This window comes from Centruroides sculpturatus, unplaced genomic scaffold (assembly GCF_000671375.1).
Source record: "Centruroides sculpturatus isolate CEXI.00-Female unplaced genomic scaffold, Cexi_2.0 scaffold127, whole genome shotgun sequence".
NCBI classification, from domain to species: Eukaryota; Metazoa; Arthropoda; class Arachnida; order Scorpiones; family Buthidae; genus Centruroides; species Centruroides sculpturatus.
Window position 1 is genome coordinate 213,295 of NW_019385000.1, and position 19,355 is coordinate 232,649.

The 19,355-nt window shown below is 30.1% G+C and overlaps 1 protein-coding gene across 2 annotated transcripts in view; it reads right to left on the reverse strand.

Moving 5' to 3' along the window:
- Positions 1-4,960: 4,960 nt before the first annotated feature.
- The window catches only part of LOC111633221 (stathmin domain-containing protein 1-like), a 32,036-nt gene continuing 17,641 nt past the window's right edge, over positions 4,961-19,355 (reverse strand). The window contains exons 3-8 of one of the 2 annotated variants that reach the window (XR_002758022.1): positions 17,205-17,368; positions 12,304-12,379; positions 12,140-12,219; positions 11,946-12,032; positions 11,094-11,217; positions 4,961-6,274 (exon numbers count right to left, since the gene is read on the reverse strand). Coding sequence is in view for 1 of the 2 variants with exons in the window: in XM_023377757.1 (XP_023233525.1) it covers positions 6,233-6,274; positions 11,134-11,217; positions 11,946-12,032; positions 12,140-12,219; positions 12,304-12,361 (351 nt within the window). In the remaining variant the exon portion in view is untranslated. The remainder of the gene's footprint in view (positions 6,275-11,093; positions 11,218-11,945; positions 12,033-12,139; positions 12,220-12,303; positions 12,380-17,204; positions 17,369-19,355) is intronic. The other variant, XM_023377757.1, reaches the window with a different exon arrangement.

Below are 19,355 nucleotides of genomic sequence, written 5' to 3' on the forward strand. Positions count from 1 at the left end.
ATGGACAAAATGTAATGTACTATGGACAAAATGACATACACGTAAAAACTATAAAATTACTGACAAAGTTCACAAATGAAATGCTTGGCTTTTTTAGAAACGTCAGCGCAAGAAGCGTGAGCCCAACGGAAACAATATATGCATCGTAACCAGTCTTCTCAAGGCTTAGATCGAGAAAAAAGATCATTGCAATATATGCATGGACAATCTTCTTCTTCATCATCTTGAGGGTTATCAGGAAAATTTTTTTCCTCGAGTAACTTTTTAGTAATGTTTTGTCTCCTTTTCTCTGGCAGAGCTTTTGACTCATTTTTTTTTTTGATTTAATTGCCTTTATATTAGGAATAGAAGTTAAAACTAAAGAGGTTTGTCGAGTCACGTGATTCGTTGCAAGTTTTTTTGTTATGCGAAAGATAATAAGTTTGTAAATAATATGTAAGAAAGGAAATAAAGTTTTATACTAAAATTTCTTTTAAACAATAATGAAAGACTTTTTTTGGAAGACATTTTTGATAATTAATAAAACGTTAAGAGATTAAGGTAAGTTCCTTAACTAAGCTCTTATGGACTAAATGACAGGTATGTCATTATGTCCGTTGCCTATGTATGTCGTTTTGTCCATATAACGTTATAAAAAAACAAAATTATAAAATAAATACAAAGATGTTATTTTTAATGGAAAAAGTTATTTAAGTGCAACAACAAATTCTTGAGGGTTGAAATAAATGTTACACAAATAGATAAAATAGTGAAAAAATTACCATCTATACAAAAAACTTGTTGCGAGGAAAAAAACTCATAACGTATCATTTCTTGTCGTCGGCCATGACACCCGGGCAAATGAGAGGAGTGCGTTCACATTTTGACAGGTTAGTAAGAGCCGCTCGGATTACGTGGTGTCATGGTCAGTCGCGAGCTTGAGACCGCCAAATTCGAATTATGTTGCCTATGTCATTTTGTACGTATTTCCCCTACATGAAGGAAAGGTCTTGAAATGGAGCGTCAAAAGTAATTGCCAACAATATATTTTACGTTTAAAATTTGAAAATTTGCCGTTGTCAGAGCCGATTCTCTAACATATTTGGTTAAAGATAAAATTTTACAGACATTCCTATCTGTTTTTATTGTGAAAATCAAGGCCAAAATAGAAACTTGCACAGGGCACACGATATTCGAGTTAAGTTATATCCATTAGCGTGTATTATACAGTACATTAGATTCATAGTTTCATATTAATTATATTTAAATTTAATGCACAATATATTTTATCTTCGATTAGAACATTTTATAAAGTAAAAGCTTCAAATGTAAAATCGATACACATTATTAGAAATTAACATAACTATTGCATATGACGTAGCATAACGCGAGGTGAACACTCCCAGAAATTCTCCATAGAATAGTTTGGTTTGGACCTCTTGGGCCTTGGCCCGCATTATCCAGCTGCATTTACTGTGACAATTGCCTACGGATGGGCACAAAATTTTTCTGGCACTTAACTCAGAATGCTTCTTTAAAAATAAATATATAGTTTTTATTTAAAAAAAAACCTTCTCCAATCCAAGTGCATTCGAAACTACAACGGATTTGATGGTGCTCTTAAAGCTCAGAGGGCGTAAATATACAGAAAATGAACATTTAGTTGTATTTGCATAATTGAAAATTGATATTAACGAAATCGATTCTGTACACTTTGTGTCGTTAATGAGTTATGAATAAAGTATTTTATGAATTTATAGTTATATCATACGCATTAAGGAATACACATACCGGTATAAATTGCATTGTCGCAATGCAACCGACAAAACTACATTTACGTTTACGTAGTTAACAGTTCTACATCAGTGTCACTTCTCAGCTGCTATTTTGATTATTTTACATAACATACAAAAAATATTGCCTTTCAATTAGAATATATCTTGTCACGAAATAAGACTTCAGAAATGCCCATTAATACTACAGATGAATTTTGTATTCGTTGTAATCTGAAACCGATTTTGTCAACTTTTATCATATTTGGTGGGGAATTCTTTGAACCTTGTTCATGCAAAACAGAGAAAACACCATACTCCTATAAAGTTGTTAAAGCACTATATAAGAATTTCATCGAATGGTTGCATTGGATACATTTTATCCTTCTGTTTAGTCAGATGATTCCAGGATCCAATCGTCCATTTCCTTGTTCTTTTCTATTTTCACTTGCAGGAATGAATCATACCTTATTGAAACTTGGTATTTGTCTTCCTGTACTTACTATAGTCATAATATTTAGTTTTACAAAAAGAAATAAGCCGGCTCCTATTAATAAACTACAAACGAACAAATATTTTCCAGGAACTCAACTTTCTTTTTCAATACGCAAAATCTGGATGATTATGTTGATTGCCATGGCATGGTCTCAACTTTTCTCTGCATCGTCGATCATGATTATGTTTTATCCCTTATATAATAAAATGCAATATTCTAACGAAGAAATATTATTTTGTAATATCGAGCTTATGCTTTCTCTCATGTACTTTTTTGGATTTACATTTCACGTAGTCCTTTTATTTTACACAATTTTCTTCATTGCAAAAATAGGATTTTTACAATTATCAGAAGAATTATATTTGACAAGAATATATGAAAACAAATTAAATATCAAATTAGAGTCATTAATCACGCGACACGCAAAGTTATGGGAATTCCTGGAAAGTTTCAATAAATGGATGAATCCACTAATGAATTTTCTATACTTTTTTCTGTTATTTCACACATGTTTAATGTACTACGCATTCTTATTTCATGATTTACATATATTCCTGAAGGTTAGCTTGCTTTTTTGCGCTATGGGATCATCCGCATTTTGTATTTTAATAGGATTCGTATTGTCTTCCTGTACATCAGCGGTAAGAAATTCCAGAAATCTGCTAATAAAATGCAAATATCTCCTAATATTTGTATTTCAATGTTTCAGATGCAAACGTCTTTTCAAGATATTCGGAGATTCTCGATCTGTGAATTATCATTGGAACAGAAATTAAAAGTAGGCAATGATATTAATTATAATGTAATATAATTTTTATAGTAATATTTTAATAATGCGAGCGATAGGCCAAGGGAAGAGATGCTTCCAGGGAGGTCATTTTATGGGACACTTGCTATTATTTTGGTATCAGACATACAGGTATACAAACATCATAAAGTCTGGTGATTAAATTAAAGCCTATTACCAGATGAAATCGGGCTACATCATTAAATACCGAGTAATTTGGCACTAGAAATAGCGTTAGGTACCATCTCTTATTAAATTTAGTAATTATAATTGAATTAGTATTTATGAAATCATTTAGAAACTTCTGAAAGAAAAGAATAGCCCTGGAATCGAAAACTTTCACGTATAAGAGGATGCGTTGCCATTTACAGTACTACAATATCCGGACCTTCGTCCGATCCTGCTTCCAGACAAATTTTAGTTAATTTGGTTACGCCAACGTGACACGTGGGGGATCTGCCAATGGGGTAATACCTCAATGGAGGTCCTTTCTGTAAACTGGGCCTTATTTACGAATTACTAACACGAGGAAACCCGGATAACTCCATGTGGCCAGCCTATTGGCGAGACACGAACCCATGACCGGGTTCGAGTTTCCAGTATAAAATCTCTGAACTACCAGTATTCAGAGGTTTTATACACCCTGTCACTTTTGGTCTGCAGACATATTTAGTTTTGAAATAACTAGTTACTCGTGGGGCCAACTGTAAACTATTCAATGCCCATGGTCTATAATCACCCTATATGTGATAATAAGTAGTGGGCGCTGGGCTATATCAAAGGTAAATATGTCTGGAAGCGAAGGATAAGACATGGGTCCGGTCATTGTAAGTGGCAACTCATCCTCACGGTACACGAAAGTTGTGGATTCGAGTGGCACTCCAGGCCGATTCTTTTCTTCCAGAATTTTCTAAATCATTTATTAAATATTAATTCAACTAAAATTACCAAATTAATAAGAGATGGCATCGAACTCTACCTGTAGTGTCAAATTACACGGTATTTAATGATTAATGATATAGACCAATTAATCCGATAATAGTTTGGCTTTAATTGTATAGTGGTTTTATTCCATTGATAAATGATAAAGAATTCTCTGATAAATATCAAAGAATTTACTTTAGATAAAGTAACTTTGGGCAATATATTCACTAGTGGTAACTCGGGATATGGAGAATTGTATCCGGATAGCTGAGAAACGTTAGCTCTCTCCTCAATAGGTCCGGCCACCCTGAATCTCCGATAATGGACCTGCTGGACTGGCCGAACCCACTTTGAGTATGATCATTATTTTAGATTCATGTTAGTGCTAACAGTAAAAGTTAGTTACAAGAATAAAACACAATAGAAACATAATTTCGCTGTAACCTTGGAAACCTTACATTTATAATTAAATTTAAATTATCGTTTTTGACTTGATAGATGTTAAATTTCATGAAGAGATTTGGAAAAGTGTCACTCAGGATATCATTTGATGGCTACTTCTACGTAACAAAAATGTTCCCAATAAAGGTATAGTATAGATAATGATATACGTGTCTAAATACATTAATAATAATTAAATTTACAGATGGCCAATGCTTTCTATTCCATATTTTCGGGACTTTTGAAACTGAAAAGTATCTCTTGAAGTGAACCAGAAATGAAATCGAAACATAATTTGTTTAGATTTACTGATAACTTTCATCAATAATAAGTCATTTGGTGTAACAAGAATTCAACAGAATCCGTTGTACGGAATATCCAGGCAAAATCATTTCAAATTTGATCATTTAGAAAATAGAATTTTTAACATTAAGTAAAAGAAATGCTTTTCCGGTTTACTGTACAAACTACTGAGAACAAAGTGAGAACATTGGAAGTACAAGAAAGAATTAATTTCAAATTGATTATTATAGAAAATGTAATTTGAGAATCGTCACTCAAATAGTGTTTTAGTATCAATAAGAAAGTAGGCCAAAGGAGAGAGAATTTAATCTTCGATCTTGAAGAGAGTGCAGAGTGTACACGAGCAAGAAAGTGGTGATTTTATTGCAAAGAACGCATAAAATATCACGAGATGGAATAAAAATAATAGTGGTCCAGTATTTAAACAACAATACATTGAGAAATCTACCACAGAAAGACACCGCCCTAAGGGAACAACAAAAGAAATTGCCATGATTTGCCACGGAATCACCAAAATCCCTTTATAACAGCAGAAAAAATAAAAGAAAATCTTGATCTTCAAGCCAGTGTTTTAACTATTAAAAGAATATTAAATAAAAATGATATCCCGGCAGAATATCTCATAGAAAATCAATGATTTCAACAGTGAATCAGGAAAATGGTTTAGCTTTTGGCAAAATATTTGTGGACAAGCCCTCGGAGTTTTGAAAACATGTTATTTGGTGTGATGAGTCAAAACGAGAGTTGTAAGATGTTAAACGATGGAAATTTGTTTGGAGTAAGAAAAAAAAAAAAAACTCACATTACATAATAATGAATTTTAGATGTTTATCTAGGTTTGAAATGGGCAATTTTCTGATAATTACAGATTTTACTGTGTATCATTCGTGTTTTATTACATAGGAACGATATCCATTTTTATCTAAACTGTGGCAAGCAAGAAACGTTGTCTCTCTGCAATTGGCCTAGAGATTGCTGAGCTTAGCAGGATCCTCCTTACAAGGCAAACCTTTGTTACACCAGTATATACAGGATGAGTCAAAAGTTCCTCGCACCCTTTTCGTCCCAAAAGAAGTGTAGATGTACTAATTTTGTTAATGTAGTTGAAGAAAAATACATGGAGATTGGACACAAGGACTTTTTGGAAACGATTTTCAAGACAATTTATCGTGTAACTTTTAACAAGCTAGAGGCATGGGCATCCGCAGGAAATTTCCACGGAATGTCAGTTTTCACTGAAGGAAAATAAATTCTAAAGATTTTTTTTTAAAAGTTTAAACTTCTTTATTATTTACAAGTTATAAATATCCGTGCCATACTGGAAGTTAGGTGCTGATATTGTTCCATGTATGATTATTAAAAGCGTATTTGCAGCAATAACCTAAGGGTAACATAAGGCACCATAAAAAGTTGTTGTTGTTCCGAATGTTAGTTTATGTTTACAATGATTTTAACATAGTAAAACCTGACGATGTAATGTTAACGAGCACCACGAGTTTTGAAAAGAAAGGTGCCAATTACCAGGACACATCATTCAGGGTTTTCTCCTGAGTTACATCCTTCCTCCGTTATCTGAAAATTATTAAATAAGTTTTGTTAGTTATGTTAACATAATGAACTTCATACAGCAATAAATTTAAAAAATTTTAGTTGCAGTTTTATGAATACACTGATCAGCTAAAAAGGTGTATTTGTTTAAATATAACACTCTCCGCCCATTACCACCACTAAAAGGGCCTTTTCATACCATCTTGGTTTCGTATCTCATCGTCCAATTGCCCCCATGCTATGTTTAATATAAAAACACAAAAATTCTAATTATAATTCAGTGTGAATTAGTGGCTGCTAATGTAAACAGGTTCAATAAATTCATTGAATGTCAGTTTATTAAATATGTGAACTCATAATTCATAGTAAGTATTCGTGGGAACTTAGCTTTTACATGCACAAAACTATTTGTCGTCAACATATTTCATTAAGTGATATGATATGAAAATATTAATCGATATTCAAAGGGCTTAGCTCAAATTACAGAACATTCCTGCCAATTTTCTGTTGGAAACATACACAAATAAACATCAATTCAGCACACTTTCTTTGTGACATTTTATCATTTCAGTTTATGGCAATATGAACTGGAACATCCAAATAATTTACTTAGAAACAATGAAGATACATGTTCTAAATGTCCTATTGACATCACTATTTTATGTAAGACCAGTCTGTTTACGGTTACATATAAAAAAGGTGCATCGATGCACAAGAGCATAACTTACAGTATCTTCTGTTTATCACTGTACATTTAAATAATTTTAAAATAAAGTTTATAGTGAGTTTACTTTGCCTAAATTCATAAATATCATTTCAAATGAGTGGGACTGATTTTATGCGGGACATTTTGTATATAACCAGCAAAAAAGAATATTACAAACTACTTCAGCATTATTAAAATTGTTATTTCTAAGCAGTTATTAAAAATTTAAAAATATGATTTTATTGATTTAAGAAAAATTCAGAATTATTCTAATAATTTTAATATTAAAACAAGTCATTAATAAATTAGGTTTTTGATAACAAATAGTTAATTATTTAAATATAAAATTTATTAAATGTATTGTAGTGTTTCAATTTTTCTACTAATGATATCAATTTTTAGAAAATACTACTCTTATGTTTAGATTTATTCCAAGAAATAAGAACCAACAGGTTTGCATTTTTTTTTTTTAATTTTAAAATATATAATATAACATAATGTAATATAAAGTGTATAAGCTTAATTTAATTCTAAATGCAAGTCATTCAGTATTGCAAGTCCTCGCTTAAAATCATTTAGGAAAGACAAAAGTACACTTGTAAACATTTAGAATTTTCTTTATAAATAGAAACTGATTTCGTAAAGTAAATAATAATTGATGGAGGCTACAAACTGATTAAATTAATAAATAATATTTTGTTTATAGCATTTATGCTGTGTAAATATTGGTTATGTTATACATTGTTTTGCTTATCCTCATAGTTTTTAAGAACTTATCATTGATGCTAAGTGAGGACTTGCTGTCCAATTTAAATCATAAAATATTTTTAAAAAAGAGTTTGTACATTTCATCATGGTTCAATAACCATTACGAACATAAACTTTCATTTCTCAGCACTGATTAGAAAAGCCATTTTCTATTGTACCAATATACAGGACTGGTTAAAAAATCCAACAGAAATAAAGAAATTGCAAGAATATTAAGACATAAAACATGCAGTACAGAAGAGCTCATCAGGAGTTATTAAGAAAACAAAGATAAAACTAAAAAACATCAATATAATCAATAAATTTACATACAACAAACATTTGGGATGTATTATAAATGAGCTGACAAGTTAAAAATATTTTAAGATAGTGTACAAAAGAGCACTTAATATTTACAACATACAAAGGAATGATAAAGACAAACTAAGAAAAAAGGAACAATCTGGAGTATACAAAAATTCTGTAAGATAACCCAATAGTTAGGAGTTAAAATAGATTACTTTGGTGTTACTCAAAGGATGTCTGAAGTAACACAAGTACAATATGGAAAAAGTCCACAGTAATACATGTTTAGCGGCAATGTCACAAATGTAAGGCTTGGTTATAAAGGGGGACGAAGCAAGCATTATTAAAACAGTACAATCTCCAACCATTGTGATGGATATGTAAAAAATAGATATGAAACATGAAAACTCCCGAGTATTTTCCTACAATCAGATTTGGCTATACTTTTATGTTATACTTTCTTAATTTTTATTTTGTTAACCTTATCATTTCATAATTTATTTATTTAATTTGTGCAATTTTAAATTTGTATTTAGAATACTTCAAACGTAATATTTTAAACAGACTGTTCTAGTTTGGTAAGTTTTCTTAAATTTAGTTCTAATTTTATTTTGTAAAAATCATGTAAATTTGCTTTAGTTTTTAATAAATGGTAAAATAATCTGCGTATTAGAAAATTGTTTTATAATTTATTATCAGAAAGTGATTTTATTTGTAAACCTATTTTGTATACCTATATATAAGGTATCATGTATAATTTTCTCAGGTAAAAAGGTCACAAATAGAAATGTTTACACCACAAGTTAAATTAAATGTTATAATCAGGGCTGTGGAGTCGCGTAAAAATCTACCGACTCCGACTTTTCCTTATCATCCAACTCTGACTCCGGCTAAAACACCAAAACTCCACGACACCGACTCAACAGCTCTGCCAGGGCTGTGGAAGTCGCGTAAAAATCTACCGACTCCAACTCCGACTTTTCCTTATCATCCGACTCCGACTCCGACTCAACAGCCCTGCCAGGGCTGTGGAAGTCGCGTAAAAATCTACCGACTCCAACTCCGACTCCGACTAAAACATCAAAACTCCACGACTCCGACTCCGAAGCCCAGGTTATAATGTAAAATTATTAAATTTCGTTTTAACACTTTTTTGCAATACATTGTTTATATCAGACCACACTTATTATACAATGATATAAAATTTTCAATATATGTTATATATCCGTATTACTTGTAAGAATGAAAATTTATCGTTAATAAATTTAATTATTATCATTTAATTTAATCAGTCTTTAATTTAATAAGTTGTTCATTTAGAAAAATTTTAAATTTTTTATTATACTATTAAGCATGCATATAAATAATTAATCCAAGTTAACATATTCCACCAAATTAATTATATTCTTCAAACACTCATTAATATTTTCACATAAAAATTCTATTAAACTTAATTTTTACTAGATCATAAATAATCTATATATAGGAATTTTGTATAATTTATTCATGTACTTTTAAATAATAATGAAGATTACTTTTCGACAGTAATTTAATATATCTAATACGTCAAAATCTGTAGTTAAGCAATCTTGGCAAATATTTTCATAAAATATTCTCTTCATTTATTAATTTCGCATTAATTAAAATATTTCTTTGTATGACTGAAATGGGAAAGATAACGAATATGGATGTTAGACCAAAAAATGGCGTAGTGCTGCTTGCCCGTTTATAAGAAGTTCATTGATGCAAAATGAATATGTTAAAGTGAAAGTTTAAATTAAGCACAATTAACAATACTGAACAGAATAGAAATGTGGATAAGATGTGTGGGATCTTCCTAGAAAATAAACAATGAAATGAAGCACCGAAAAAAAATTTGATATAAAAGCTACAAATGACTTGTTAAAAATTAATAGGTTATCATCAGAGCTGGCCGGTGGGTGGTGCAGACAGTGCGAAGGCACAAGGCACCACGATCCTGCATGATCCAACTCTTGCAAAATTTAAAAATTGATCATTTCATTATTCACTAAGGTAACTAATTTTCGCTAATCTATTTAACGGATGGTATTCTTACCATTAAAATATTTTGTTCTTCGAAACTGCTATTTTTTTTTATTAAAAGGCCCAGTACACATTGCACCAGGCCAGCCCTGGTTAAGATTATATCAACACAGGTAGAGATGATAATTGGATTAAGTAGTGTTTCTAATGAATACTGAATGAAAACAACTAAAGGAAAGACCTAGAAAAAGTTTGAATGAGTTGTCAAAGAAGGATTTCGAAGCTTTGCAGCCTGTCTCATACAACTGTCCAAAATAGAAAAAGAATTTGGAAACAGTAGTGAGAATTTAAATTCATCATCTGACTGGTTTCCTGATAAACAGCTGAGTACTGTTGCATTTTTTTGAAGAGAAATGTTCATCCATTTAACAAAATTGGATTACATTATCATTGCACACCCTGTAACTAAAATAACATCAAATATACATTAGTTACATTTAGAATGGGATCCTTGTCTTATATTTAATAAAGGGTAACTCATCACATTGATTAAATCATGGTTCAATGCATATAAAATTCAGAAACAGCTCAAGAGTTGTTTCTGAATTATTATTATTTTATCTTCTAGATCAGGCTACGCCAATAAGTTTGTCAAAATAAGCCAAATCCTATCTCAAATGTTACGACAGAAAGGAGATGAAATTTAAATTACAAATTCAGAGAATTTTTTTTTGTTCAATTAAATACTCAAAGCTGAACACAATCTAAAAATGGGTGGAAAAAAAGAAACAGCATGAGGCTTCTGTGCATAGTCTTAAGTGTAGCAGAAGCAAAATATAAACTGGTACAATGTAACTGGTACAATGTTATGCACCCAGTATGAAGTGCATAATTTAAAAATATTATAATAAAAAATGAATAAAAATAATTATTTAACTAAACTTTTCGGAATTTAAAACATCCCATTTAATTCATTACTCCTTCTAATGTAATGTAACTGTAAATATATATCTGTATTGTTTAACTGAACCTTAATACTATTTACAGTAATCCAATAAAGTAAGTAAAATAATAGTTTACTTTACGATCGCTATGTCAATAGTTTAAGATCAAAATTGACCTGTTCCATCTCATCAGTTTTCTCTCGGCCTTTTTCAAACATTTTTTGAACCTTCTTTGAACTTCGTATTCTTTCTTGTAAAATCTATATAAAGAAAACGACATTAGTATTTTAAAAAATTAACTGATAAAGTCACTTGCTCGACTTTAATCAAACACGAATATAGAGGACCATTACGATGCCCCATAATTTTGAATTAAACTAGATTATAAAATTTAAGTAATATCAAAAGCTTAGAAGGAATAATTTTGTTGAATTGTGATAAAAATCCCCATTTATAAATATATTATTTAAAAAAAAAAACACTACCACATTAGCTCATAGTTAAAATTGCCTGTGGAACTATCTATTACAAGTTGTTATTAAAAAATAACTTTTATATTATTAATTATTACAAAAAGACAGAATAGGCTAAATTTTAAGGATAGAGACGAGTTTTAAAAAACCATTATAAATGGCAATAACGGGTAAATTTTATATTAAGACCGACCCCACTCCAGATATGACACGACCCTATCTCCTAACCCCCTTGAGTTCCATACTCCAAAATTTAATAGCATTAATACCCCTTAATTCCAAGTTACCGTGACAAATTTCGTTTTTTAATCTTTACCTCATGCTGAGATATTAAACGAAATACATCCCCATATACACAGGGAGGTTTTTTAATCCTTTGTTTTTACTATTTTTGTTTCAGGGGGGCTCAAACTTCAAAATTAGCCAAAAACCTGGAGTATGAAACTTGACACTATTCCGTGTTATAACAGCCAAGAAAGTGGAAGTTATAAGAAAAGAAATATAAAATATTTTACTTCTTGTCTCCTTTCTTCTGCTTTCTGCTGTTTTTCTTCGATATCCGCTATCTTAATGGAACTTTGTTGAGCTTGTTCTTCTAATTTCTAATACAAAAAGGAAACAAAAAAAAAAACTTCGTTTACTTCTTAAAATTACCTTAATACCACCGGTAATTTATCCTAAATTACTCTCATTAATGTATTTTAATTACCTGTAACCGTTTAGGCGGATGTTTCTTCACCACGCTTTCATTTTCTTCCATAGGAATTTCAAAGGCTACAGGTTTAGGAACTATATTTTTGCATATTAAAAAAATGATAATAAATAAATAATTTCGTTAGAATTTAATTAAGAAAAAACAAGCAATTAAACTACCTGGTTCCTGCGACCCACCGTTAGACGCTGCAGTCGATTTCGATGCGGCACATCCCATGATTTGTTGATCAAAAAACTACATAAATAAAAAAAATAATGATAATAACTAATAATTCATTAAGCTCTCGAGAGAATAAAGTAGATAAAATGCCGCTTGGCCTAACATCTTTATATAGTAACTAAATGAATAATAGACTAGATCAGAGGGCAAGATACTATGAGTCGTTCGCTGTAACCGCCATTATAATGAAAGCATTTTTAAACAGTCAACGACATCAATACATATAATCAATCATTAATAACATATTAAATTATTTCTTTATATTTTTATACAGAATATATATATAATTAGAAGACGTTTTTTATCATTTTTTCGATCGTTATAACGTCGACACGATAGATACGAGCGATAATAAATCAGAGTTTTACGCGATTTCTCCACTACTTAACCCCTTAAAAAACAGTACTTTATGATCGAATTATCGATATTTTATATCATCCTGGATTAAATTTATGCTTGCGAATTTAAAATAAAGTAGAATGAGAAGATTTCATCGTAAAAATTAATTAACACTTTCGAACTATGACTAAAATAATTAATCAAACAGGCATTCAGACGTTCATTACTTTCTGGTCATCTGCACAAATGGATATTCAACCGTGTTTAACAATCGACAATTCGAGTTTACAGGTGTGGGTTACTATAACGACAAACCACGTGGTACGTTGCTAACAAAATTTTCGAGAAATATACTAATCAATTATTTTAAATAAATTAAATAAAATGATATCTCCAAAGTGTTTTCTGTTGTACTATTCAATTTAGAACACGTTCTTTTGTTTATCTCGTTAATATAAAAAAGAGGTTAATAAATACTACTCCATTTTAATATAAAAACTTACTTTAAAAACGTTCTCATTCACCTTCAAGTATCGAGTGATTATTTAAATAAGATAAATTAGCCAAAAATTAAAGCCATTTTACGCATTTACACAGAAAATGTACACGTATTATATGCTTTTTTTGAATTAAATTGAATACGAAACGTATCTTTTAGTTAATTTATGTGATAAATGAAGAGAAACACGTGCGAAAAATCTAATTTTATACTTTATCAGTCAACACTAGAAGTGAAAATCCTCCCTCTTTCATCTGTTACAATTTGTTTACACGTACAGTACAAGTCGACCCCCCCATAACACTGTTGATTATGCCGTTTTATATGAATTCCATGTTGTACGAGTCACTTAGATTTTACAAATACGTGAGCCGTTCACAGCACGGCACACGTATTTGTAAAATCTAAGTGACTCCTACAACATGGAATTCATATAAAACGGAATAATCAACAGTGTTATAGGGGGGTCGACTGTAAATGATTCAAAAACTCTCATCTACAGAACTATTAAAACCTGCATTAAACAGCCAAACCTGTGAACAACGGCACTGTCCGGAGAAGCGTACGCTATATTGTACGCTTTTCTGTTCGATCTTCCTAAAAAAAAATAGAGGCTTACGTTTAAAAGTGTCCGTTATGGGAGGTTCGAATGTTTCTCATTTTACATTTGTTCACTCATTGTTAATGCCGTGCTCTCGTTTTTATTTATTTATTATTCAAAAACAAACAATTTTATGTATTTCCGAGTGTTAAAATGCGTTTATGAATTGTATTTTCATGCCAAGGAAACTACAGAAAGATCGTGACTTTCGTAGTGTAGCGTGTCTCGCCAGCTTTAATTTTAAAATAATGTAGATAAGAAATCTTTGAAATAATATACTTAAAAAAAAAAAAAAACGGTTTTTCTCAAATATTTAAAAGTTGCTCTTTTAATCAATTCAATTTTCTTGTTATTTCCATACAACAATTTAACATTTCCGTTTTAGAATAATTAAAAAAAAATCAGTAAATAGCAATTATAAATATTCATGGGGATAGAAAACATCGGTTTATTTCTTAATAAATACGTGTAGATTTTTTGATCCTCCTCTCCGGTTGCGTACAACAATGCATTTTTGGCAAATCCCCTTCCATTTAATTACGTGTACAACAGTTCATGGACACACTGACATTTGAAATTACCTTAAAAAAGTTCTCCAAATGTTTTCTAATCTACACGACTACTAATTAGACTTGTTAGAACAAATTTGTATACCAGTAAAATATAGTCCATTTAGACAATGACCCCTCCCTCCCGATCGTGTATTTTATATGACTCCTTAATAAACTATCCAACACGTCCGACTTACACAGGTTTTGATATAAATTTAATGAAATTAATTCTAAAAATGTTTTATTAATAACTAGCCAAGTTCTGAAAGGGTGACAAATCGGAAAATCCCAGCAATCCCAGATACAATGAAAAAAAAAACAGATTAAATTATCGAACTTTCTACAGAGGTTTCCTACTAAATAAAAGGTTTATTACCCGAATTATACCTGTAATAACTTCAAAGAAATAATGTATAACTGTTAACGATTTTTTATGACCTACTAGCGTATGTTTACCACTCGAATTTCATTAGTAATCGATCTTTTTTGTTTTTTTTTCCTCCCCTCATCTCAAAATTTTAAGCGTATAAAATTATAGTTCGAGTTAAAAATAAATCCGGTTCGATTAGTCAGAGGTAAGAGGTTTAAAATTTTAAAACCGAATTAATAATTTACCTTCTTTTCAATTCTATCGATTCGGATCATTCGATGCCATAATTAATAACTGAAGGGGTTTATTATTAGAGAGAGGGAGCTAATTACTTAAATTTAATTAAAATTAATCGTTTTTTTGACAAAGTTACCAACGGTTGAGGGAGCGAAACGGTTGTTTGATATAGGAAAAAAAAAACCTTGACGTTGCCATGACGTCAGAAAAGACCAGACGTAAACAATGAGAAGGAATTCACGTGTAGTTTGCATCATTTCTTATTCTTCAAATTCGAACTTTGATTTAATGTTCGAGTCTGGTGCGGCATTCGATTGGATCACTGTGGCAAAGGGTGAACCAATTAAATAACCCTTGCCACAGTGATCCAATCGAATGTACCACTGTATTCCAGTGTCTACACTGGAATACAGTGGTATAGAAATGTATAACAGTCTATCAATTACATGTTTTGGAGAAATTGTGTGTTATAATAATGTATAACAATAGATATTTATATTTATAATAAAGGATTAAATTACTGTTGTTTATATAAAGTTTATCGCCTGAATAACGGAGGTGAACTTTATATAAACAACAGAATTTTCGTATTTGACAACGAGTGATGCCTTTTTATACAAGTTTACAAAATATACAGCATCATAACACGTTGTAGCACCCTAAGAAATTTTCGATTATGAGTACAGGTTCGAATTTTTCATGTTAAAACCCAAATATATATGACGCTTTCTAATAATAATAGTAATAATAAAGCGAGGCTCTAAAGTTTATATTGTTTAGTTCATATGTAAATTCAGTGTGCTATATCATAGACTAAATGTGTGTTTAAACTTCACAAACCTTTTGCTGTGTCAAGAAAGTATTTAATATTCACCAAGTGATCGTATTTACATCACGTTTCGTTATACAGAATACACAAATAATAAGTCTTTAGTATCGATTACCACTCTTTCATTATTAATTTCTCTTACGTAAATTCTATACCCTGTAAAGTGTCGATACAGTCTGATAAGCAAGGCGTACATCAATTTGTTTTTCATTTATAGACTTTTAATTTAAAATTGTATATACATTTAATATATAAAAGTTAACTTTTCTTACGTTTAGATGGATCAAATATTAACTTTAAAGGTAATATTTGATCTTTCTAACATAAAATTTTCGAATTTAACCTTAATTTTTGAGTTAAGATTACATTATTTTAAGCCAAGAGCACACTTATTTAGCTCAATTAAACAAAATTCCAACATAAAACTCACTCTAAACACAGGAAAAGTTAACTTTTCTTTGTGTTTAGACAAGATAATATTAAGTTTTAAGTTAATATTCGAGCTTTAGTATAAAATTTTCGAATTTCATCTTAATTTTTGAGTCAAGATTACACTATTTTAAGTCAGGAACACACTCATTTGCTGCAATTAAAGAGTTTTTTTTTAAAATTATAACACAAAACTCGCTACAGACTTTAATTTCCTAAACTATAAACACATACTAAAACACTAATACTAGTTTTTACGTACAGTATACTGTGGATAGCTTGTAATACACATACGAACCCTCGACTTTTAACATGAATGTAATTAAAAAACATTCTCCTTTATCGATACAAATCGATGAAATGTATCGCAAAACAACTTTATAACTATGGCAACAGTTTCAAGTTGATTGTCTTACTTAAACTTATGCAAAATTAGATTTGGTTGTAACCTAATGTTTCTCTATGGAATCTTTAACGCGTTACGCGCATTGTAATTACAATTTTTAAGTAAGCAATTACATAAAAAGTATGTAAAATTCGCTCTAGTTTTTTCATTTATTTACTAAACTCTGCGATTTAATACACCATATTTAAATGTAGCGTGTTAAGAATGGGGATGAAAAATAAAAAAAAAAGTCACACGTTAGATCGATATCTACAAAATTCTTTACTTAAGTAAATTTTAACCTGGAGTTGCGAGCATAACACATTTTAAATTACGAAAGAGGAGAGATAACTTTAAAGTTTTGGCTTAAAAGAGCTGTTTTTGTAACACTACATATTGATTAATGCCAATTAAATTATGTTTCCTATTAAATGATCGGTGTATTTACTTAGTAAAAAATGATAAATCATTATTACCTCGTTTACAGCATTCAATCTATTTATTGATTCGACAGTCTGCACACCGTTAACACGAATAATATTAAATGTATTAAGAGTAATGGATAAAAAATGATTTTACAATGATAATATGGCCGCTCACCTTCTTCTATGTTATCCAGAAAAGTTTTCCCGGCGATCTCTCGGACGATCTTCTTCCAATTTAATTCAGGAATGCCACGATCGAAAAACCCACGAGCCCGTCACGTGGACCGAAAACACAATACCTCCCATTGTGACGTTGACTGCGACGATTGGTCAAATTGTCTGAAAATTCCAATCTTAGATCAATCACACAATCTACGTAATAAGTTTAATGTTTTGATTTTCCTAAAACTTTTTTTTTTTTAATAATTAAATACACGGAAGTGAAAATTTAAATCGGATATTATTATTATTTAAATTAGAAAGTTTGCGTATTCATTTGTATTTGGTTTAATTAAGAAGAATATGATTGCTTGAAATATAGGGTGGCCCAAAAGTTCGGTAACTAACTAACAGAAGGTTCGCATTTTAAACATTTTTTGTCTTTTTTTTCAAGTTTGCAACTAATAAGGTATTAGAAAAACATAATAAATTACTATATAAAATGATTAAATTACTTTACAACCACCTTCTAGTAATTATACTTGAAGACAGGAACATGTAATAAATTTCTTTTTATGCAAAAAATTAAAAATCCAAGGTTGAATTTGGAAATTTTTTTCAGGAATTTAAATATATCCTTGGAAAAATTCCAAAAAATATATTTAAAAAATAATAAAACTTGCTACCTTCTTACATTCTTTCCAATCACGGAAACACAATTAACAATAATCTTTCCTTTGAGGATCTTCTTTGCTTACAATTATGTAAATTAAGTAAAAAATCTCTCTGGAACAGGATTCTTGTAAAAAAGAGAGTTTATTTTATTTGTATTCAGTCCTTAATTTGTAGTAATTTTAAAAAAAAAATATACTACATCCTGTAGGATTTCTGATGGACTTTCAATTACTTTACATATTTGTAGGCAGAGAAGATCCTCAAAGAAAATATTCAATCATTCAGCTAGGGTTGTGTTACTGTGGTTAGAAAGAATGCAAGAAGACAAGAAATTTTATTTGTATTTATATCAGTAGTGTTAAGATCCTAATTTGAACTGTAAACATTCTCCTATTAATGTACTAAGTTTATTCTAAGTCATCAGGATCAGAGTTGAAAGAAAAAAGATACAGCCTGAGACAAGAATAAGATTTCGTCCCTCTCCAAAAACAATAAAAATATAGATAAAATCAATATAAGAAATATAGATAAAATAACTTTATTTAGTAGTGAAAAAATCTAACTTGTATTTTATTCCTATGTTTTATATAAAAGGCTAAATTCTGTCAGAATGCTATTCATCAGCAGCAAATCACTGAACAGGTGGAAGAAGTGTGCTTGGAGGCAAATTTATAATATTCAATTATATTGTTCAGTTTACACACCTTTTATAGGTGTAGAAAGTAGAAAATATTATACTAATACTGTAGGATGAATTTACATTGTAATATCCTTTAAGATATATGTAAAAAAATAAAGCGTTAATGTTATTTCACACTCTGCATCATGCAATCAATATAGATAATAAAAAGAAAACAGACCAAATCTTTATAATAAGAGTAAAGGTAAGTAGATTTTAAGAAGCATAACATTGGAAACTATTCACGTAGTTTTCTATAGCCTATGTCTATATGCATTTATTTAATTTATATATAAAATATTCCACGATTTTTAAAAACCTGAAGTTGGCCTGCGGAACAGGTTGAAAACGTTTGTTACAATAAATAATTCTCAGTGAGATAAGGTGTTGTTGTGTAGTTTATATATAAACAAAACTCCATTAATGAAACTAGAAGTGACATAAGACATTTGTTCCTAAAAAATTAATTAAGTGAAGTCCAATGGCTTAAGCTCTATTACAAATAACACAGAATTTTCAAAAGTATTATAATGTTTATGAAACAGAATTACATAAATTATAGTCTATTATGTTCACGGCATTGCAACTACACAGTAGGCACTTTGTCACAGCATTTTCCAGGTCCTCTTGATAACTTATTTTCTGAACTCACAGGCAATTTCTTTACTGATTTTCCTTGAAATTTTTTAAAATTCTGATAGTCAAGTAGCCTACAATGTAAGGTCATTTGTCAAAAATTTGTATTCTGGAACATTAAAATTAATAAATGCTGACTCCTTTTTCAACAGACAGTCTTCAATTTTAATTTTAAAT